Below are 24,577 nucleotides of genomic sequence, written 5' to 3'. Positions count from 1 at the left end.
AGGACGAGGTGACGATGCGCGTGGGAAATGGTTCCAAAGTTGATGTGATCACCGTCGACACGCTACCACTACATCAACCTTCGGGATTAGTTTTAGACCTAAATAATTGTTATTTGGTGCCAGCGTTAAGCATGAACATTATATCTGGATCTTGTTTGATGTGAGACGGTTATTCATTTAAATTTGAGAATAATGGTTGTTCTATTTATATGAGTAATATCTTTTATCTTCATGCACCCTTGAAGAGTGGTATATTTGTATTGAATCTCGATAGTGGTGATACACATATTCATAATGTTGAAGCCAAAAGATGTAGAGTTGATAATGATAGTGCAACTTATTTGTGGCATTGCCGTTTGGGTCATATTGGTGTAAAGCGTATGAAGAAACTCCATACTGATGGACTTCTGGAATCACTTGATTATGAATCACTTGGTACTTGCGAACCATGCCTCATGGGCAAGATGACTAAAACGCCGTTCTCCGGAACAATGGAGCGAGCAATGGATTTATTGGAAATCATACATACTGATGTATGTGGTCCGATGAATAGTGAGGCTCGCGGCGGGTATCATTATTTTCTCACCTTCACAGATGATTTGAGAAGATATGGGTATATCTACTTAATGAAACATAAGTCTGAAACATTTGAAAAGTTCAAAGAATTTCAGAGTGAAGTGGAATATCATCGTAACAAGAAAATAAAGTTTCTACGATCTGATCGTGGAGGAGAATATTTGAGTTACGAGTTTGTTTTACATTTGAAACAATGTGGAATAGTTTCGCAACTCACGCCACCTGGAACACCACATCATAATGGTGTGTCCGAACGTCGTAATCGTACTTTACTAGATATGGTGTGATCTATGATGTCTCTTACTGATTTACCGCTATCGTTTTGGGGTTATGCTTTAGAGACAGCTGCATTCACGTTAAATAGGGCACCATCGGAATCTGTTGAGACGACGCCTTATGAACTATGGTTTGGCAAGAAACCAAAGTTGTCGTTTCTTAAAGTTTGGGGATGCGATGCTTATGTGAAAAAGCTTCAACCTGATAAGCTCAAACCCAAATCGGAGAAATGTGTCTTCATTGAATACCCAAAGGAAACTGTTGGGTACACCTTCTATCACAGATCCGAAGGCAAGACATTCGTTGCTAAGAATGGATCCTTTCTAGAGAAGGAGTTTCTCTCGAAAGAAGTGAGTGGGAGGAAAGTAGAACTTGATGATGTAACTGTACCTGCTCACTTATTGGAAAGTAGTTCATCACAGAAACCGGTTCCTGTGACACCTACACCAATTAGTGAGGAAGCTAATGATGATGATCATGAAACTTCAGATCAAGTTACTACCGAACCTCGTAGGTCAACCAGAGTAAGATCCGCACCAGAGTGGTACGGTAATCCTGTTCTGGAGGTCATGTTACTTGACCATGACGAACCTACGAACTATGAGGAAGCGATGATGAGCCCAGATTCCACAAAATGGCTTGAGGCCATGAAATCTGAGATGGGATCCATGTATGAGAACAAAGTGTGGACTTTGGTTGACTTGCCCGATGATCGGCAAGCCACCGAGAATAAATGGATCTTCAAGAAGAAGACTGACGCTGATGGTAATGTTACTGTCTACAAAGCTCGACTTGTTGTGAAAGGTTTTCGACAAGTTCAAGGGGTTGACTACGATGAGACCTTCTCACCCGTAGCGATGCTTAAGTCCGTCCGAATCATGTTAGCAATTGCCGCATTTTATAATTATGAAATTCGGCAAATGGATGTAAAGACTGCATTCCTGAATGGTTTTCTGGAAGAAGAGTTGTATATGATGCAACCTGAAGGTTTTATCGATCCAAAGGGTACTAACAAAGTGTGCAAGCTCCAGCGATCCATTTATGGACTGGTGCAAGCCTCTTGGAGTTGGAATAAACATTTTGATAGTGTGATCAAAGCATATGGTTTTATACAGACTTTTGGAGAAGCATGTATTTACAAGAAAGTGAGTGGGAGCTCTGTAGCATTTCTAATATTATATGTGGATGACATATTATTGATTGGAAATGATATAGAATTTCTGGATAGCATAAAAGGATACTTGAAAAAGAGTTTTTCAATGAAGGACCTCGGTGAAGCTGCTTATATATTGGGCATCAAGATCTATAGAGATAGATCAAGACGCTTGATTGGACTTTCACAAAGCACATACCTTGATAAAGTTTTGAAGAAGTTCAAAATGGATCAAGCTAAGAAAGGGTTCTTCCATGTATTACAAGGTGTGAAATTAAGTAAGAATCAATGCCCGACCACTGCAGAAGATAGAGAGAAAATGAAAAGTGTTCCCTATGCTTCAGCCATAGGCTCTATCATGTATGCAATGATGTGTACCAGACATGATGTGTGCCTTGCTATTAGTTTAGCAGGGAGGTACCAAAGTAATCCAGGAGTGGATCACTGGACAGCGGTCAAGAACATCATGAAATACCTGAAAAGGACTAAGGATATGTTTCTCATTTATGGAGATGACAAAGAGCTCGTCGTAAATGGTTACGTCGATGCAAGATTTGACACTGATGTGGGTGATTCTAAATCGCAAACCGGATACGTGTTTATATTGAACGGTGGAGCTGTCAGTTGGAGTAGTTCTAAACAAAGCGTCGTGGCGGGATCTATGTGTGAATCGGAGTACATAGATGCTTCGGAAGCAGCAAATGAAGGAGTCTGGATGAAGGATTTCATATCTGATCTAGGTGTCATACCTAGTGCATCAGGTCCAATGAAAATCTTTTGTGACAATACTGGTGCAATTGCCTTGGCAAAGGAATCCAGATTTCACAAGAGAACCAAGCACATCAAGAGACGCTTCAATTCCATCCGGGATCAAGTCCAGGTGGGAGACATAGAGATATGCAAGATACATATGGATCTGAATATTGCAGACCCGTTGACTATGCCTCTTCCACGAGCAAAACATGATCAGCACCAAGACTCCATGGGTGTTAGAATCATTACTGTGTAATCTCGATTATTGACTCTAATGCAAGTGGGAGACTGAAGGAAATATGCCCTAGAGGCAATAATGAAGTTATTATTTATTTCCTTATTTCATGATAAATGTTTATTATTCATGCTAGAATTGTATTAACCGGAAACATAATACATGTGTGAATACATAGACAAACATAGTGTTACTAGTATCCCTCTACTTGACTAGCTCGTTGATCAAACATGGTTATGTTTCCTAACCATAGACATGAGTTGTCATTTGATAAACGGGATCACATTATTAGAAGAACGATGTGATTTACTTGACCCATTCCGTTAGCTTAGCACTTGATCGTTTTAGTTTACTGCTATTGCATTCTTCATGACGTATACATGTTCCTATGACTATGAGATTATGCAACTCCCGATTACTGGAGGAACACTTTGTGTGCTACCAAACATCACAACGTAACTGGGTGATTATAAAGGTGCTCTACGGGTGTATCCGATGGTGTTCGTGGAGTTGGCATAGATCAAGAATAGGATTTGTCACTCCAATTGTCGGAGAGGTATCTCTAGGCCCTCTCGGTAATGCACATCACTATAAGCCTTGCAAGCAATGTGATTAATGAGTTAGTTGCGGGATGTTGCATCATGGAACGAGTAAAGAGACTTGCCGGTAACGAGATTGAATTAGGTATTGAGATACCGACGATCGAATCTCGGGCAAGTAACATACAGATGACAAAGGGAACAACGTATGTTGTTATGCGGTTTGACAGATAAAGATCTTCGTAGAATATGTTGGAACCAATATGAGAATTCAGGTTCCGCTATTGGTTATTGACCCGAGACGTGTCTCAGTCATGTCTACATAGTTCTCGAACCCGTAGGGTCCACATGCTTAAAGTTCTGTGATGATCAATATTATGAGTTTTTGTGTTTTGATGTACCGAAGGTAGTTCGGAGATCCGGATGTGATCACGGACATGACGAGGAGTCTCGAAATGGTCGAGACGTAAAGGTCGATATATTGGAAGGTTATATTCAGACACCGGATGAGTTCCGGGGGTTATCGGATAAATACCGGAGAACCGGGAGGTTACCGGAACCTCCCGGGGGGTTATTGGGCCTTATGGGCCCAAGTGTAGGAAGAGGAGAGGTGGCTAGCTAGGGGCGTGTGGCCCCCCTAGCCCAAACCGAATTGGACTAGGGGGCCGCCCCCCCCTTTCCTTCTTCTTCTCCTCTCCTTCCTTCCCCTCTCCTACTAGGACTAGGAAAGTGGGGGGGAATCCTACTTGGAGTAGGATTGCCCCCTTTGGGCGCGCTTCCTGCTCCTTGGCCGCCCCTCCTCCTCTCCCTCCTTTATATACGGGGAGGGGGCACCCCTTGGATACACAAAAATTGATCGGTTGATCTCTTAGCCGTGTGCGGTGCCCCCTCCACCATAATCCACCTCGGTTATATCATAGCGGTGCTTAGGCGAAGCCCTGCGTCGGTAGCTTCATCAACATCGTCACCACACCGTCGTGCTGACGAAACTCTTCCCCGAGCTCTACTGGATCGTGAGTTCGCGAGACATCACCGAGATGAACGTGTGTTGAACGCGGAGGTGACGTACGCTCGGTGCTGAGGATCGGTCGATCGTGAAGACGTACGACTACATCAACCGCGTTGTTATAACGCTTCCGCTTAACGGTCTACAAGGGTACGTGGACGACACTCTCCCCACTCGTTGCTATGCATCACCATGATCTTGCGTGTGCGTAGGAATTTTTTTGAAATTACTACGTTCCCCAACACACGATGCATTCTGCATTAAAGAGTGCAAAGTAACAAATGTATGGAAATTGTATACTTTTTATTCTAGCTTGTGTCACTCCTCTATTCTCACCACAACAAAGACTAGTTAAAAACCTCTCATACTCATATTTTGGTGGTTTGTCCAGCGAACCCCAATATGGAATTTTGCAAGCAACACATAATTCTTCTAGAGGCATGGTAAAGGCACTATCATAAAGGCTAAATGAAACTCTAGAATCACGAGAATGATATTTAAAATTCTTGGTGAATGTCTGGGTTAGCTTGACATGTTGAATGCACTTATCTGCGATGAAGGGAGCGAGCTCGGTGTTGGGAACATACTATTCAAATTCTTCCTTGATACCTGCTCCCATCAAGAACTCGTCACATGACCATAAACACAATTTGGTATCGGCATCCCGCATCGATCTTGCACTTGGCTCAACATAAGACTGTCGTATCGAGCTCCCGCTCAATGATGCATCTAAGGACCTCTACCTCGAAGAACTCTTAAAGAGGCGCATTTTTCTTTGCGAACAATTTTCAAAAAATTTGGGGACACAAAATGATATCAATAAAACTTCACAAGATCAATAACAACTACTCATATGGATGTCTAGAAGCTATATCAAGCTTTCAAACTACTTAGAACTCAAAGGATTCAACATGCAAGCTCATTTACAGCAGCACCAAGAGTAGCTAATTACTCAAAATATAAACCACTAGAACAAAAACTAATTGGAGCAATGGAGGAGTCACATACCAAGTAGCAATCCCCCAAAACAGTTTTGAAAATGGAGCTTCGAGCTAAGAGATCGAAATCCGCGGGTTTGAGAGCAAGAACACGAGGGAGAGAGAGAGAGAGAGAGAGAGCCAGGGTGAATTTTTTCTAGAGGTAGGTGACGAAGTGAGCTAACGGGATAAGTGAGGGGGCCTTGTGGGGCCCACTACCCACTAGGGCGCACCTAGAGGGTGTGGCGCGCCCTGGTGCCTAGTGGGCATGAGGGGCACCCCCTATGGTGTTTTTGTATCAGAAATTCTTAAATATTCAAAAAATCATGTCAAAATTTCACGGCATTCTGCGCACTTTTATTTTTGGGCACTTTTTTATTGCACTGAAAATTAAGAAAACAAGATAAACATGGCATTTTTTGTATCTAACTAGAAATAACAGAAAACATAAAGTGGGTACATAAGGTTGTGCTCACTAAATTCATCGACCACATGCCTCTCGAAAATAATCCATTAATAAGGTTGATCAAGTCTTATTAACAACCACTTTCGATTAGCATGAACCCCGAAGAACTTTCACAAAACACAAAGTTACCTCAAAGGGAATATGCATATCCCCAACAATAAGTATTTCATATTTCATTTTGGCAGTAGGAAGAGGGTGTTGAAAACTTCCAATAGTAATTGTCCGAGACTTTTCAATGACGTTAATACCATTCACTAGTAATTTTCGGGTCCATAGTAGTAGATAGATGCCCCCCTGTTCTTGACGACAATGTTCTCTTCATAGATCAATATGATGTAATCCTTTTATGAGGTGTACTTGTTGGGATCCGATGAATTGTGGGTTTATGATCCGATTTTTCCTTAAAAGTAATTGAGTTATTTCTAAACTTTATTATGTATGATTGTTATAACTATGTAATGATTTCTGATCTATTAGTTATCTTTGTCCAAGTTGATAATTACATCTTCAGTGGAAGTGGTGCATAGTAGTAGGTTCAATCTTGCCGTACCCTCACCTCGTGACAAAAGAGGTAGCGTGGGACTTATTTGTATTGTTGCTACTATGGATAAACGACCCGGTTTGATCTTATTGATTGATCTTATTTTGTCTACATTATGTCATCATAGTTAAAGCATTACACTGTTTTTCATGAACTTAATACCTAGAGAGGCAAGCATAAAAGCGCTCTTGAAGTGGAGTAATAGCAGTAGGCATCAGTAAGTTTAACAGTCTACTTGTCATGGACGTAATGCCTATGTACCTGATCATGCCATGAATAATATTATAACTATGCACTTTTCTATCAATTGCCCAATAGTAACTTGTGTACCCACCGTTTGCTATGTTCTTGAGAGAGATGCCTCTAGTGAAAGTTGTGGCCCCAATACGTCTCCAACGTATCTATAATTTTTTTATTGTTCCATTCTATTATAATATCAATCTTGGATGGTTTACATACACTTACAAGCAATTATATATCATTTTTGGGGACTAACCTATTAACTTAGTGGCCAGTGCCAGTTGCTATTTTTTGCCGGTCTTTTTCAGAATATCAGTACCAAACAAAGTCCAAATGCCACGAAACTTTTTGTAGATTTTTTTTCTGGCAACAAGATAACATGCCAGCTGGCGAAAGGGGGATGTGCTGCAAGGCGATTAAGTTGGGTAACGCCAGGGTTTTCCCAGTCACGACGTTGTAAAACGACGGCCAGTGAATTGTAATACGACTCACTATAGGGCGAATTCTCTAAAATCGGGAAACCAACAGGGGAGTCTACCAAATAATTTTTCCGGCCTTTTCCGGCACTCTGCTGGAGGGGAACCAACAGAGGGGCTCTACATCATATTGCTCCCCTTTCGATGATGCGTGAGTAGTTTACCACAGACCTACCGGTCCATAGTTAGTAGCTAGATGGCTTCTTATCTCTATTTGATCTTCAATACAATGTTCTCCTCGATGTTCTTGGAGTTCTATCCGATGTAATCACTTTTTGTGGTGTGTTTGTTGGGATCCGATGAATTATTAGTTTATGATCAGATCTATCCATTAATATTATTTGAGTTTTCTCTGAACACTTTTATGAATGATTGTTATAGCTTCATATTTCTCTCTGATCTATTGATTTGGTTTGGCCAGCTAGATTGATTTATCTTGCAAGGGGGGAGGTGCTTTGTAATGGGTTTGATCTTGCGGTACTCAATCACAGTGACACAAGGGGACATGACACGTATTGTATCGTTGCTATTTGGGTAAAAAAGGGGGTTTATTCATACTTGAGTTTATATTTTCTACATCATGTCATCTTGCTTAAGGCGTTACTCCACTTTTTATGAACTAAATACACTAGATGCATGCTGGATAGCGGTCGATGTGTGGAGTAATAGTAGTAGACGCATAATTGTTTCAGTCTACTTGTCTCAGACGTGATGCTTATATACATGATCATTGCCTTGGATATCATCATAATTATTTTCTTTTTCTGTCAATTTCCCAACAGTAATTTGTTTACCCACCATATGCTATTTTCAAGAGAGAAGCCTCTAGTGAAAACTATGGCCCATGGGTCTATATTTTATCATATATTAAAACCAAAAATGCCTTGTTGCATTCTTACTTTATTTATTTTATTATATATTTTTCTCTGATCTATCTATCGAACACCATACAATTTAATCTTGCTTGTAACAGTCGAGGGATAGACAACCCCTTATTCGCGTTGGGTTGCAAGAATTTCTTTTTTGTGTGCAGGTGCTGCTATCGAGGTGTTGTTTAGTTCTACTACTAGATTGATAACCTTGGTTCTTAACTAAGGGAAATACTTATCTCTACTATACTGCATCATCCTCTCTTCTTCAGGGAAATCCCAACGCAATCCACAAATATCAGGAAGAATTTCTGGCGCCGTTGCCGGGGAGACATCATCAACATATATCAAGTACCTACACATAAACTTTCATCTCCTTGCATTTATTTTATTTGCCATTTGCCTCTCGTTTTCATCTCCCTCACTTCTAAAAAGTTTTTACAACAAAATAAAAATATTTTTCGTTTGCCTTTTTTGCATTTTTTTCTTGTTCGCTTGCTTGTCCACTTTATTGTTATGGCTAGTTTTTCCCTTGTTACGAGTACCTTTGAAAATGAAGTTCTCAATTTTAAGCAAAGGGGAGGGGAGAATTTAAGAGATTTTTGGTATAGGATTTGCGATGCTCATAACAGATCAAAGTGTAAGCAGTCCACTACCGTTCTTCTTCGCAATTTTTATGTGGGTATTACTATTTGGTATAGATTTGTGCTTCATACTATTGCCGGAGGGAATTTCTTGAGTAGTCACCCTATGGATTCTTTCAATGCTATGGGAAATTTGGTGGGTTCACCACCTATCACTTATTGTTTGAATTCATTGGACTGCTTACCACATGTGTCACATGGTGGTTCACAACCTATCACTATTAATGAAACAGTCTTAACTTTGGAACATGTTATGTAAAGGTTAGATGCCATTGAGAAGAAAATGCCTATCGTAGAACATATTGAAACTTTGGATAAAAATATTCATAACCATGTCACACAATTTGGATTAAATGTAGGAATTACCCTCAAGATGCTAAAGGAGAAAGAACCAATAATCAATGAGAGGGTAGAACAAAGTCCCGCTAGGATCAATAAGTTGGAAGAAATTATTAATCACTTTGGTTCCGCGTTTTCTGCTGTTAAGACTATTGAAAAAACTCCTCCTAGCAAGAATTGCAAGTTTATATATGTTCCTAAACACAAAGTAAATAAACCCTATGTTCGGGCTTGACTCATGGCACATAGATATTTCAAAATCCTTTCATTTTAGAATAAGGGCTAAGCAAAGAACACAAATAATATTTTTCAGCCCGATTTTACTTTTTTCATGCACTTATAGTTCAAATTGGAAATATATGCACTGAATGACCAAAAATATGCACTACATGACTATAAAGGAAAATAGAGGGGGTAAATAATGTAGAAAAGAACAGGTCATAAAATGCAAAAAAAAATAAAACAAAAATGAAATGAAACAAAGGAAGGGAATAGAAAAAGGGGGAAATGAGTCTAAGTGCCACGTGGTAGGAACTCGGCAAAGCATGTCTTTGTCGAATGACATGTGGCATGAAATCAACAAACATTTGATTTATCGAGTGTAGTATTTTTGCCTAGTGTTTTCTTCGTGAAACTTAGCCAAGGTCAGGTTCACCTAGTACCGATGAAATGCACTGGGCAAACAACTTGGTACTAGGCAAAATTATACGTTTTGGTGATGTGTGGGCACAAACTCATTATGGAAATCTGGACCATGTTGCTAGCTATGAAAAGTTAAGACCTGGTGATAACCCACAAGTATAGGGGATCACAACAGTTTTCAAGGGTGGAGTATTCAACCCAAATTTATAGATTCGACATAAGGGGAGCCAAAGAATATTTGAAGGCATTAGCAGCTGAGTTGTCAATTCAACCACACCTAGAGATTAATTATCTGTAGCAAGTAATCAGTAGCATAGTAATATGACAGTTTTGATAGTAGTGACAGCAGCAACGGTAATAGTAACAGTGATAGCAGTAATTTTGTAGCAAGTGTAACAGTGATGATAGCAGTAGTAGCTTAGCAGAAACAATATAAGATAAATTCGTAGGCATTGGATCAATGACTTGTTGGATGATATTCATCATGTGACAGTTATAACCTAGGGCGATACGACACTAGCTCCAATTCATCGATATAATGTAGGCATGTATTCCGTAAATAGTCATACGTGCTTTACTAAAAGAACTTGCATGACATCTTTTGTCCTACCCTCCCGTGGCAGTGGGATCCATATTGGAAACTAAGGGATATTAAGGCCTACTTTTAATAGAGAACCAGAACAAAGCATTAACACATAGTGAATACATGAACTCCTCAAACTACGGTCATCACCGGGTGTGGGCCCGGTTGTTGTCACTCCGGGGTTGCCGGATCATAACCGTAGTAGGTGACTATAACTTGCAAGATTGGATCTAAAACATGGATATAATGATGAATTCATAAACGGTTCAGATCTGAAATCATGGCACCTGGGCCCAAAGTGACAAGCATTAAGCATGGCAAAGTCATAGAAACATCAATCTAAGAACATAGTGGATACTAGGGATCAGGCCTAACAAAACTAACTCGATTACATGATGAATCTCATCCAACTCCTCACCGACCAGCGAGCCTACAAAGGAATTACTCACTCCCGGTGGGAAGCATCATGGGATTGGAGATGGAGAAGGGTTGGTGATGACGAAGAACGAAGATCCCCCTCTCTGGAGCCCCAAACGGACTCCAGATCTGCCCTCCCGAGGAAGAATAGGGCTTGGTGGTGGCTCCGTCTCGTGGATTGCGATAATTCTTTCTCCCTGATTTTTTTTCTAGAATAATGTGAATTTATAGTATCAGGGGGGGTCGTCAGCGGGGCCACCAGGTGAGTACAACCCACCTGGGTGCGCCATGAGAGGGGGCGCGCCCTGGTGGGTTGTGCCCACCCAAGGGCCCCTCTCTGGTGGGTCTTGGCTCCAGTAATTCTTATTATTGATATAAAAAATCTCTCAAAGTTTCGTTCCATTCTGAGAACTTTTATTTCTGCACAAAAACAACACCATGGTAGTTATGCTGAAAACATCGTCAGTCCGGGGTTAGTTTCATTCAAATCATGCCAATTAGAGTCCAAAACAAGAGGAAAAGCATGATAAAAAGTAGATACATTGGAGACGTATCAACTCCCCAAAGCTTAAACCTTTGCTTGTCCTCAAGAAATTCAGTTGATAAACGGAAAGTGAGAAAGGAAAATTTTACGAACTCTTTTGCTCTTGTTTGTATAAATAAGCTTAAACAGCACCCAGGTTTTCAGCCAGCATTATAACTAACCATGTCAACAATAACATTTTAAAGATTATAATGACTCGTATCAATAACACAATCAGCTAGCAAGCAATAATAAGATATCTCAAATAGAAACACATTATCAAAACAACCATGATATAATATGACAATAGTGATATCTCGCTAGCCCTTTCTGAGTACGCAGAACAAAAACGCAGAGTACCTCTAAAGTTCAAGCAGCGACTAAACATTGTAGTTCATGGTAGAAAAGATCCATTCATGATGCACCCAACATTAGCTACACACAATGCATAAATCATGACCGTTGTGCTCTACTTAGTTTCTGGCACTTGTTTATAGAAGGTGATGGCACAACATAAAAGTAAATAGATAGTCCCTTCACAGAGGGAAGCAGTGATTTGCAGAGGTGCTAGAGCTCAATTTTTAAAAACAGGGTTAAATGATATTTTAAGACATGCACTCTTCTCATTCACTTCACGACCATCAGTTATCAACATCTTTCATGCTAAGCACGCTAGTGGCGGTTCCCAAGCGGTAAAAGTAAAGGTTTTGACTTCATTGGGAGTTTTTGTTTGATTATTTAGGAGATGAACTCTTTTTGTATTTTGCAATTTGGGACTGGGCATCCCTATTACCGCTCATTTTCTCGTGCGATGGCGAGTGAATAAACACTCGACCTGAGAATAACCTACTTAGCACGGAAAATATCAACCACCTCATGTCGTTCCATGAACGATCCAGGCACACAAAACGGATAATTTTTAGAAGTTTTTAGAAGTGGCACATGAAAATTTACTTAGGATGGCAGAGTAATACCGTATATAGGTAGGTATGGTGGACTTATCTGGAATAACTTTGGGTTCAAGGTTTTTGATGTACAAGCAGAATCCCCACTTAGTACAGGCGAAGGCTAGCAATTAAGATTGAGAAGCGACCAGTTAGAGAGCAACAACGATCATAACCATGCATTATGCATAAGTAACATTGGACACTAGCATGAGTAGGATATGGACACCATGAACATAAACATTATAGAGGCTATATTGGTTTTGATTCAACTACATGCATGAACATGTATCAAGTCAAGCCGTTCGAACATTCAGAGGAGGATACCATATCATCATACTACATCACAGTCATTTTAACACTATGTTGATATCCAAGATAAATCATTATCAACTCCCAGCTACTTATGCATGGCATGAGAAACTATAATCTCTAATTGTCATTACAAACATGTTTAATCATAATGGGTTGAATCATGGGCACTAGGTTAAACATATTTACACAGACAGGACAAGTTGAGTTCATACCAGTTTCTCTTTGCCACGACCAGTTCATCGAATGTCGTCATATTGTCTTTCACTTGCACGACCGAATGATATGAAAATAATAATAGTGCAAGAGTGCCATGGACTAAGCTGGAATCTGCAAATATTTTATTCAATGGGAGAAAACAAGGTAAATTTGACTCTTTATTAGTTCAATAATTATTCATATGAGAGCCACTCAATATTTTCATTGTGGTCTTCTCCTTGGTACAACTCGAATAAAAGAAGAATTTTCGAAAAACACACTGAAATATTTTTAAAATTTTTGGTTTTCTTCAACAAGCAAATAGAAAGCAACAACGAGAAAAACTATTTACACACCAAGTCATTCAAAAGATAAAATAATAGATCACATTCATATATGAACCAAGATAATACATAGAGAATTCAGTTGTTGCCACCTTTTAGACCACTCAATTGTTAAGGTGATCTACTAGAGGAGCGTTCAGTTCAGCATCGAAGCATGGCCTTCCTTTTTAGGAACTTGGTTCTTCGTGACGCCGTTTAGCAACTACTCGCTTCGTTCTCAAATATAAGTTTTTCTAAAAATTTCAACAAATGATTATATATGAAGTAAAATAAATGAATCTATACTTTAAATATGTCTACATACATCTGTATGTTGTATTTCATTTAAAATGTCTAAACTTATATTTAGGCACGAAAGGAGTAGTATTTTAGCACGGTCTCCTCACGGCAGATCTAAGGACTCTTGTTTTCTTTGTGGTCGATTCGAGTATAACGTTTATTAGGAAAGACGGGATATATTAGTATTTGTTCTGTCTTGTCTTGTACTCTAAGTAGATGACTTGTTTTGTACTTCAAATAAATGATTGTATTTCTATATATATGCCCACGAGGCTCAAACAATAAAAAAAACAACGATTCCACCAAATCTCTCTCCCTTCTAACATGGTATCTATCGCAAGTCGATCATAAACCCTAGCCGCCCCCGCTTCCGCACCCACGAGCCGCCCCCGGGGTGGTCGGCCTCCATGACCGCCGCCAGGGGCCACGCCGCCCGTACCTAGGGTTCATCCGCCGATCGTGTTGATCGTTGCCCTAAAGAGTCTTTTTCCCGAGTCTTGCTCCGGGGTTTTCTCTCTCCCGCCGGTCATCTTGATCGCGCGGTTTCTTTTTGGTTTTCCGATCTATTCTTGATCAGTTTGCGTCGCCCACCGCCGCCGTCAACCCCGAGCGCCTCTACTCTGACCCTGACGCAACCAGCCGGCCTCTCCTCCGACCCGAAGGCCACGCGTGCCGAGGCGGCCCGTCAGGGCCAGCTGCCGTCGGTTCGCCCGTCGCCCTGCGCCGGCCGTCACCGCCCTGCTCCGACCGGGACACCTACATCGCCTCGACCCGGCGGCCTCGGGCCATGCGACGGCCAATCATAGCCGTCGCTCGCGCGCCTGCCCGCCCATCGATCCACATCACCCACCTCCGCCGCGTCTGCACGGCGGCCCGGTGGTCTACCTCGCCGGCATCGTCCTCGGCTGCGTCGGGACGGCTGCGTCGGCTGCCTCAACTCGGGCACCGCTGCTCCGTTGGTCGCTCGGGCCTCGCTGCCCGGGTGCCGGTGTTGCTTTGGCAGCCTGGGTGCTAGTGTTGACAAGCTCGTCCGCACGACGTCCTACGCCGTCCGTCGTCGCCGGCTTCACCTCGGAATCCGCCGTCACCACGCCTCTACCGAGCGGCGTCCCTGACCTCGCGCGCAATCGGCTTGATCACCCGCTCGCCGTCGTGATCCGTCTCATCTACGCCGCGCGACCGACCTGGCCCGTCGGTTACGCGCGCCTCCGCAGGTCCCATGAAGATCATCCCCGAGTTCAGCGCGCCTCTCCACCGATCGAGCATCGGGCTGCCGCTGCGTCGCCCCGTCGGACCGCAGCGCCGCCGCCCCGTGGTTCTCCTCGCGGCTGCATCGACTCGTGCGTCGCCACTGCGTCGTCCCTTCGGGCCATACTGTCGCGATATGCGGTCCCCGCCGCCGCCCCGAGGCCGTCCCCGTCGTTGCACCGACTCGCGAACCGCCGTTGTGTCGCCCCTTCGGGCCGCAGCGTCGCGGCTCGCGGTCCCCGCCGCTGCCCAGAGGTCTTTCCGCCGTTGCCCCGACCCGCCTACTGCCGTTGCGTCGCCCCTTCGAGTCGTAGCGTCGCGGCCCGTGGTCCGCTACGCCATCATCGCGCGTCGACCTCCCGTGGTATGTGCCGCGCCGTATTCCTTGGCGGGGGAACGCCACCGTCCGCGCCGGTCATCGTCACGCTGTCAGGGTTCTTCGCCTACTTCGAGCACCGCCGCCGCACTCCTAACCTAGCCGCCGCCGTCGTCAGGCCGCCGCTGCCGCTCTTCTTTGGCCGCCGCCGCTGCTGCCCGTCCAACCCCTTCGTCTTCGTCCAGCACCAGCTCATCGCCAACGTCGCCGTCATCTACCCCGACCGCTTCATCTACTCCGACAATCGCGGGCGACATTGGCCCCGCGCCGATTGGCGCTGCAACCGTCGTCGAGTCCTTCTCTGCTGGCCTCTCCGACCTCTTCGACATGACGTACAGCTTGTGCAGGTCCCAGTCTACGCATGCCCGGTGCTGGCAACACCGCCGCGTGCCTTCGTCCACGACGTGTCCCCGGGCCTGGCAAGCCTGGTGCGGTGCTTCGTCAACTTCGTCTTCGTCCGTCTACGCATGCCCGGTGCTGGCAACACCGGTGCGTGCCTTCGTCCACGATGTGTCCCCGGGCTTGGAAAACCCGCCGCGACGCGTCGTCAACCATATATTCTTCCCGGTGCACCACTACTTCGACACTACTGCGCCCATGCTAACTCGGCGCCCCCTTGCACCTACGGCTCCACGGCGACTTCCTCGACACCGGCCACCCCGACTCGACATCGACCACGGCATTCTTCGCATGGCTACCTCGACCACGGCTCCACCACCCACGCTCCCGGCTACATCGACAAACGGCACAAAGGGCTACCGCCTGCTTGAGCAACCCCGTTGGTTTCCACTCCAGCCACGACTCCGCGATGCGTCGACCGTTACAACTGTGGGGGGTGTCTGTCGGCTGGCTTGCCTTCGGATTCTTCTCCAGTCTCACCGTCTGCGTCGCTACCGTTGTAACTGTGGGGGAATGTTGAGTATAATGTTTATTAGGAAAGACGAGATAGACTAGGATTTGTTCTGGCTTGTCTTGTACTCCAAGTAGATGATTGTACTCCTATATATATGCTCACGAGGCTCAAGCAATACAAAAAACAACGATTCCATCAAATCTCTCTCTCCCTTCTAACAGAGGACACTTTTTTTTTCTAGCGGCGGATCTAAAGAGGGATGCGCATCACGATCAAATAATACACAATTAGAAGAAAAATACAACAGATAATGAAAAAGAAAACCACGTAGCCGTTGAAGGATTCCAGTGCTTATTTCTTGCGCCAAGGAAGGTACCTAGCAGTCGACATTAGGCAGATCTTTAGTTTCCGCACCATCTGGGTGAGATCCATGAGGCGGTACAGTGCATCCATGTAGTGGTCGAGATCCATCGGCGCATGGCTAAGAGGTGGGAGGGCAGGGACCAAGAGGTGGAGAGAAGAGAAGAATAGACTACCATGATGGAGGAGTAGCGGGCAAGGGGGATCGAGCGCGTAGAGGGGAGCGACCACCGAAAGGTGGAGGGGCGGCGATGGGGGCTGAGAGAGAGAGAGGCCACCGTTGTCTCGTTCATATCTGGAGAGAGTGATAAGGGTTAGCAATGAGCGAACTTAAAACCTGCACACTCAATAATATGTGTTAGCAATGTGACACCTCACATCGCATATGGGTCTTTCGGGCTGAGTGTTTGTCAGCAGTTGCGCCTGCCGCTCTGGGCGCACTAGCCTTTTTGGCCCACCTCTTCCCAAATACACACAATTGGGCATGCGTGTGTGGAAGTTGTTTCAGAAATGAGTTTTGGCTGACCGTCTCCAATGAGGGTCTTGTTAGACCTGATCTGTAGTAGTGCCCGCCACTCAAAACAAGAATACCCATAGATTCCCATATTTATATATTTTGCAGACTCATGAAAGCCATGGCCACCGGTTTTCCTATAAATATAAGTCCTAAAGCACTATTGTAAAACAACAAGTGTAAGCTGCTACTTCCATTCGGGTATGTAAGGCCCCCTCGTATTTTGAATCAAACTTTTATCATGAATTTGACTAATAAAATGCGAGTTATATGTAACAAAAATTACAACATTGGAAACTTCCTTCGAGTACGAATCTAATAGTATACTTTTTGTATCATATAGCTTATATTTTGCTACTCAAATTCATGGTTAAAGTTTGACCCAAATACGAGGGGTCTTAGATAGCCTAACGAAGGGAGTTGTATAACCGTCATAGTAAATCAAGCTACTGCTATGCAAAAATTATAATTGTTTATGAAAAGTTTTGTAGAGGACAAATGTATTGATGTGGCGTACTTTTTTTTTAGAACGAAGGCTCGAGAGAGAGCCCGGCTTTAAATTAACAAAGCCACCAACCGGCCAGGAGTTACATCGGACAACACCTTACAAGAGGAAAAGAAAAGGACGGCGGATACATGGTGCTACTAGACAACTCACAAACCTCAACAACACCAAACACTACAACATAATGGACAACAAAGCTTGGCTTGATGTCGATGATGTCCCCAGCCGCAGGATGAGCACCATAAGTGGAGCGGAAGCACTAACAAGATGAGACCCATCATAGGCAGGGAGCATGCCCTCATCTGCATCAGGAGTGGTGAGCTGCAACAACCTACCCAAAACCATCTCCGAAGAGGACCCCTGCCCCTCGTCCTGGCTCAAAGGACACCGTACCGTCGGAAGATGGGGAAGCTCACCCTAGAGCCAGATAAGATGGCAGCCACGAACAACTTTGAGAGATACTCAGCCCCGCCCCCAGCTGAGTCGAGCTCGCCTTGGAAGATCCTCGCCCATACACATAGAGCCACACACGAAGGGATGAAGCTATCAAGATCGAATGTGCTGAGGAAGGAAGCGCAGAACGATAAAATCGGACCACGCGACCGTCGATCCCCCAATCCCCAAATCAGAACGCCGTCACATCTCTCGAACCACCAGAGCGGCACCTCCAGGAAGGTGACGGCGGAGAGCGCTGCTGCCGCCCCATCCAAAAGGATGAGGTTTTCACCCGGGGCGAGAGGGGGGAGAGGGGAACAGAACCTCGACGGAGCCTCCAGGGAGGGGCACGGCAACGGTTGATGTCATCACCGTCGTGGCCGGGCCACACCGGCCAAGGATTTCTCCCGGACTGCCGCCACTCCCGCACCCCAAACGCACCAGATCCGGCGACTAGGGACCGCCAAGGACCAGCAACGCCGGGGTGGAAGGAGCTATGAGAGGGGGAGGGAAAGACCTGCAGATCTGGCGCCGTCCGCCAGGAGGGAAAGACACTATGCATTCTAAAGTTAATTAGTCGATTGGCATCAATCACTCTATTCAATTAACAGGTGGGATGGTTATAAGAACGCGGTGGGTTTGGATGAAGATGTGAAGACACTTGAGAAAATGCTGCTTCATAAAGACCAACCTCAGCAAATGTTTATCTCCATACTTGGGGAGAGTGGTGTCAGAAAGAAAACACGGTTATGTGCTATCATCGGACATACTGATGCGATTTATGAGTTTGAAATTGTAGTTTGGTTCAACATGCCGGCAGATTACACCACAGAAGATCTCCTCCAAGAAATCTACGATAGAGCATGTGAAAGTGCACCACAACATCATCTGAATGAAGGCATTAATATCGCTGATAAGCTCCGACACCTCCTGAAGAAAAAGAGGTATTTGGTGATTATCGGAGGCATATGCTCCAAAACCATTCTCAACTGTGTGAGGGTGAGCCTACCAGATGACAATAATGGTAGCCGTATTGTGCTCGTGTTGGACACTGAGAGCGAAGAAGTAGCATGGCATGCTAACACCATGAACAAAGATGGCATAAATGGAATCCACATGTTGGGCCGTTTGGATGAAAAAAGAAGTGGGCAATTGTTCTGTTCGAGGGCCTTGAGGAAAGAATTGTCCGATGTGAAGGAAAACAGGGAAATGAGCAAATACAGCAAAATTGTGTATTATATAACTGGGGGCTACCCTCTGGCTATAGCGCTCCTGGCTGGACTCCTCCGATTCAAGGAGAAGCCAGGGCAGTGGGAAGCAGTGTTGCAACAGCTCAGGCATATACCAGGAATGGAAGAAGCACAAGGTGTTGAGGGAAACAAGATAACTGAATCTGTACTGTCCAAGGGGGGGCATATCGAGTGGCAGATGAGCCCTATAACAAAAGCTAAGCTCTCCATAAGAACAACCACCATCGAGAGGGTCTTCTTGGCAAGTTTTGAAGACATTCCAAATGACCTCAAATCTTGCTTTCTCTACTTGGCCGCCATCCCAAAGAATACAACTATATATGCTGATGAGGTTGTGAGGATTTGGATGGCTGAGGGCTTCATCAAGCGGCAGCAGGGCAAGACTTTGGAGGAGCTGGGTCACACCTACCTCAAGGAACTGGTCTTGAGATGCCTTGTTCATATTGATAAGATGAACAATGTTGGCATCATTGAGAAGGTCATCGTTCACCGAAGCCTCTATGGGTTCCTCCATTCAGAGACTCGCGAGGCTGGATTCATGGATGTTCATGGCATGAATGAAGTCTTTGTTCCACCATCGGTGCGCCGGCTCTCTTTCACGAGTTTCAAAGGTGGACACACGACATTCACCAACAAGTTCTGTAAGCTGCATTTCATCATATGCTGGGTCCAGGAGAAAGACCCGAGCAATGACGGCCAAGGAGTGAACCAGAAGCACCAGCAATCCGGCATGATCTCAAGTTTCTTTGTGTGTCCAAGTTCCTTCGTGTAATCTCTGTACATGGATTATGGATTAAGGAACTGCCGAATGAGATTGGTGGCGTGGTACACTTGCGATACCTAAATGTTAGTGGCTGCAATGACCTGAAGAAGCTTCCCTCCAGCATCAAGAGTCTGCTCAACTTGCAGACATTGGACATAACGGGGACTCAAGTCGAGGAGATTCACCCATCCTTCTGGAAGATAAAGACGCTGCGTCATGTGTTTGCAGACGAGCTCAGGCTTCCAGGATCCATCAAAGAAGAATTGGACGAGCTGCAGACTCTATGGGGTGTAAAACCTGCCCCAGAAGGAGAATGGGATCAAGGGAATTGCCCACTGCACAAGATGACCGAACTCCGGACACTGGGTCTGCAAGGATTCAAGCAATCTAAACATGGGGGCGCACTTGAGAATGCTCTCAGGAAGATGAGTCTCCTTCACCACTTGGACTTGATAGGCGATGAGATCCCTTCATGTGTCTTCACGGCACAGAGCCTTCGAGACCTTGAGATGGTAGGGCTCCGTGGCACAATCAAATGGCCCGAGGTTGCATCAGATGTTCGCAAGGTCCGGCCGAACCTCGCTCGGCTCACAGTGGGAAAGGGTACCAGTCAGGAGGTGCCCGAGCACATCAAGGACCAACTGCACGGTATACTAGAAGTAAGCGATGTATAGAGCCGGGCTCTGCCTTGTCATATTATTACAAGCTTTTGTTCACAGTTCAATCAAATGCTTTGGCGCCTTACAAACAAGAGAAAGAGATGCGGCAACGGCTGCCACTCATGTCTCCAAATATCTTTATTGTGTACATAAAACGATTACTGTAATATTGTATATATATAGTGGTGTTCCATATGTACTACTAGTATTTGTTTGGCATCTCTATTCACGCATTGATGTTGCAATCATGATCTGTAATGTCAAACAAAACCAAAAATAGTAAATGCATTTGCATTTGGACCCCGTTTGTTGTACGGTACACACACTTTGGCCTCCTTTGGTTTAGAGGAATTTCATAGGAATTCTAGAGGATAGGATTCTTATAGGATTTTTTTCTTTAGAGCCCTTTGGTTCATAGGAATGGATTCCTATTCCCATATAGGATTGGTTCCTATCCTTCACATTTCATAGGAAAATAAAAAAGAGCCTAGACTCAATGGAAAAATTCCTTTAGTGTCAACCAAATGACATCTTGTTTCCTATTCCTACTCATAGGATTTGAGATACATGTCATCTCATTTCCTACAAGATTCCTATTCCTATAATAATCCTATCCTATGAACCAAAAGAGGCCTCTGTGTGCAGCTCCTCACTGCTGGCCTCGTTTAGTACATAGGGTAGGAAAACTATAGGAATAGAAAAATCATAGGAAATGAGATGACATGCATCTCAAATCATATGAATAGAAATAGGAAAGAAGATGTCCTTTGTTTATTTTCCATTGAGTCTAGGCTAATGTTTATTTTTCTATAAAATATGGAGGATAGGAAGATTTCCTCCATAGGAATAGATTCCATTCCTACAAACCAAAGAGCTCTATAGGAATTTTTCCTATAAAAATCCTACCCTATAAAATCCCTACAAAATTCCTCCAAACCAAAAGAGGCCTGAAGCTCTATGATCCAGGGTGTTGGTGGTAAACTACAGCAGCCCGTTTGCTCAAAGTGTACTCCTGATTTCCTTTTGTTTCAGGTGAAATCTTTTAACAGATAATTTTAGGGTAGATAATGCAATGCATTGTACGTGAAATAATGTTCAAAACGCAAATCATCTTCAGAAAAATCATGCCTTCACCCTCCATGAAAGAATATCATGTAGCACTACATGAAAAAAGATGGACTAGTCGATAAATGATTCCTTGCTAGTAGAGATCAACCTCATCGCATCGGCAGTGATGATTGCACATTTGCACCTAAAGGCGCTACTAACAGCGTGAAAAAAGCGACTGGTTCTTGCTATGCGGACAGCAGCGAAATTCCACCACCTGGGCCTACTTCTCTTATCAGCAAAGAGACCTGCTATTCAGATACCAAGGCCTCCAGCTTCTTGCAGAACTTCGGAATCGCTTCGGCTTTAACGCACATCACCAAGCCCATCTCCTTGTAGTTCTTCAGCTGCATGGGCAGACACAGGATTGTACTTAGCTACATGTTTTAATTTCAAGAGGCAGATAAGTTGCTGATTAAACTTTCAATCTGAGCTCAGCTGTGTGTTACTATGGGCACGCGATAGCTACTTTACAGTTGCAAGGTGCAGAACCAGATGAGAAACCAATATTGTGTTGCTGGATTATTGACAAGTCGGCTAGCAGTGTGGCGGTAGCTAGGTACTAACAAGTGTTATCTCTGAACAAGCTGCAGGGAGAGACATGAAATTTGTGTAATTGTATTCTCGAAAAAATGCATCTCCCATGGAGTTAGACTGAATATGTTCAGCTCATGTTCAATGAGAGGCCTAACCATATGGCCTACACAAGTGACACGTAGGCCTCGCATCAGTGATCCCACAAACCAGGAGAGATCGAGTACATGCGTGTGAGACTAGACAATCGTACAACAATATACAGGACTAGCACATGTACACGTTAACACATGGGGGCTTGATAGGAAAGGGGCAAACTTGGCTTGTAGGTATAAACAACACCAGATTTCAATAGACTGGTGGTAATGGGAGAACTGAAATAACTTGTTAGAAGGAAAATACGAACAAGAGTTCAGGACAGAACAAAAAGGCAACAAAAGCTCCTACTGCTCAGCATGCTTGTCTACAACTACCGGCATTTCCTTATAACACAATACAAGGTTATGCCTTCCAAAACTAAACAGAAGAAACTAGCAAAGAAACAAATGCACCACGAAGACAAGTAAAACAACCACAGTTGCACACTTGCACGTGGTAAATAAGTATGTACATGTCAAGACATAATAAAGCATCAAAAGATTAGGCACAACTGACCTCCTGCTGAGCTGACTGTTCGGCACAAATTGGGAAAGTAAAAGACCACGAACTAAGCTGGCAAAGAAAGAAAGAAAGATGTGTCAGTACCTGTCACAGAAAAAAAAAAACACCCCAGCAGAATGCTTTGATACCTCACGGAAAATTTCGTCCTCCAACTTCGGATAGATAACAGGTTCATCCTCATCTTTGCTGTTCTTTGCTTTCTGCTTTGGAGGAGTTTTTCTCTGCACAAAGTGACAGAGACAAGTTTGTTTGTATGAACAAATAGATTGCCAAAACAATATAGGCTCTTCAATATCAAGGGTACAGTTATACTTGAACCAGACCAACGCATTTGGCTCTACGGATTAACAAAACATGCCACTCTGTACATTCAAGCAAAGCAGGCACTGTCATAAGAAAAAGGAAACATCATGTATATTGAGCTCACCTCCAAGATTCTCACAAGCAACAGGTACTGCTTGAATCGGAAGGAGTCCTGGAGTTCTTGTGTTGGCTTCAGACATGACGGTAAAGGTTTCAAATTCATTAGGCGCATAAAAATGGACAGAACCAAATGTGCTTGACAAACTGATAACCCACCTCATCTTCTGTCGCCCAGGCAACCTCGTCAAAGAGAGAATCATACATCTTAGGGACCATTTCATACGGGAAATTCACAAATCGGCGACAGACCAGCAGGCCGACTGTAGACACCTTGTCTTCCAGCAGCGACTTGAGCTTCTTCTTGGTGTCCTTGTCGCCGCAAACAGCAAGCAGATACTCCTTAAGATCCTTGATGCAGCGGTTCTCCTGCAAGGCACCAGCAAGGTTTTCAGTCTGAAATCCACCTAAGCATCAACGAATCAGACGACACGAGTCAGTCAATTGTGCATCATACCCCGTATCTTCCCAAATTGAGCACGGTAATGAGACCGAACAGGTCCTCATCGTCGTCGCCCCCGTCGCTCTTGTCACCGCCATTCGCTTCCCCATCCTCATCCTCGTCCTCAGCCATCTTGACGACGGTACCGACGGTGGTCTGCTCGAGGACGAGGTCGACAAAGCCGGTGAGGTCCCAGGGCTTGGAGTCGAGGTAGGTCTTGAGCAGCAGCCTCACGCCGTGGAAGTCGGTGGGCTTGGGGTCGAAGAAGGCGAAGTCCGCCTGCACTGTCTCCATCTGCGAGCGCCGCCAACACGAGGAGCAAATCACCAAACTTTGCCGGTGAAACAGTAAATCAACAAGAGGAGGAAAGAGTTAGACACCTCCTGGGACGCGTCGTCGTCGTCGCTGCTCGAGCACTCCAGGGAGCTGTCGCTGTCGCTGTCGCCGTCGCTGCCCGAGAGCTCCTCGTCGGCGTCGCTGCTGGGGCGCTCCTCCTCGTCGCTGGTGGGCTCGGCCTGCTTCGCGCGCTTGGCCGGTGGCGGCGGCATGTTGGCGGTGTCTGGCGAGCGAACGAGGCGTGAGAGGCGCGTTCGGTAGGAGGGGTCGGGGGGTTGGCAGGAGCTTACCTTGATGGGGTTTGGCGGCGGGGCCTGCGTTGGTGAGAGGCAGCCTGGAGAAGCCGGAGGCGGGGGAGAAGAGGAGGGAGCGGGCGAAGGGGGAGAAGCCGGCGAACGGGGATGGAGCTGGGCGCTTCCGGCCGGCGGGCATGTCTCGTCGCGGGCGGCGAGGGTGGCGGCGCTGAGGGGAAAGGGGGAGAGAAATAATCGGACTCAGCTCCGCAGCCCTCGCTACCCTCCTTTTTCTTGGAGGCTGGGCCGAGAGGGGGAGACGCTGGGCCCATAATAAGATTGGCAACCAGCGCATCTTGTCTCTGTATTTTCTTTGTCTAACCCAAAAAAAATATTGTCACGTCTAGGAAAATATATAAATTGCCAATCAAGAAATAATACGTAAACTGCCACATCTATAAAAAATGTTTATCAAAAACTGCTAATTGGCAAAGTGAACAAAACCAGTATTTTAACCAAAATGCCATCATATAAAGACCCTACATGGCAA

General features: G+C 44.7%; 1 protein-coding gene and 1 pseudogene across 1 annotated transcript; one reads left to right on the top strand and one right to left on the bottom strand.

Moving 5' to 3' along the window:
- Window positions 1-17,590: 17,590 nt before the first annotated feature.
- LOC125555007 lies at window positions 17,591-20,310 on the top strand (annotated as a pseudogene).
- Window positions 20,311-21,407: 1,097 nt separating this feature from the next.
- On the bottom strand, window positions 21,408-24,327 carry LOC125553226 (protein BCCIP homolog). Its single transcript, XM_048717029.1, has 8 exons — window positions 24,085-24,327; window positions 23,839-24,017; window positions 23,474-23,752; window positions 23,176-23,385; window positions 23,024-23,089; window positions 22,725-22,817; window positions 22,591-22,647; window positions 21,408-21,749 (listed from the first exon to the last, which is right to left on the bottom strand). Exons 1-8 carry the CDS (start codon window positions 24,224-24,226, stop codon window positions 21,654-21,656), a joined length of 1,122 nt encoding a protein of 373 aa, XP_048572986.1. The 5' UTR covers window positions 24,227-24,327; the 3' UTR covers window positions 21,408-21,653.
- Between the last annotated feature and the right edge of the window lie 250 nt (window positions 24,328-24,577).

This window comes from Triticum urartu, chromosome 4, assembly GCF_003073215.2.
Source record: "Triticum urartu cultivar G1812 chromosome 4, Tu2.1, whole genome shotgun sequence".
Taxonomy (NCBI): domain Eukaryota; kingdom Viridiplantae; phylum Streptophyta; class Magnoliopsida; order Poales; family Poaceae; genus Triticum; species Triticum urartu.
Note: the sequence above shows the minus strand (reverse complement) of the source record. Positions and strands in the feature narration are given on the sequence as shown.

Excerpts from the sequence above, each read along its gene's own strand:
- LOC125553226 (XM_048717029.1), bottom strand. The coding sequence starts at position 24,226 with ATGCCCGCCGGCCGGAAGCGCCCAGCTCCATCCCCGTTCGCCGGCTTC. Across the intron at positions 22,648-22,724 it reads AGGACGAAATTTTCCGTGAG|CTTAGTTCGTGGTCTTTTAC; the intron begins GTATCAAAGCAT and ends TTTCTTTGCCAG. Across the intron at positions 21,750-22,590 it reads AACAGTCAGCTCAGCAGGAG|CTGAAGAACTACAAGGAGAT; the intron begins GTCAGTTGTGCC and ends CTGCCCATGCAG.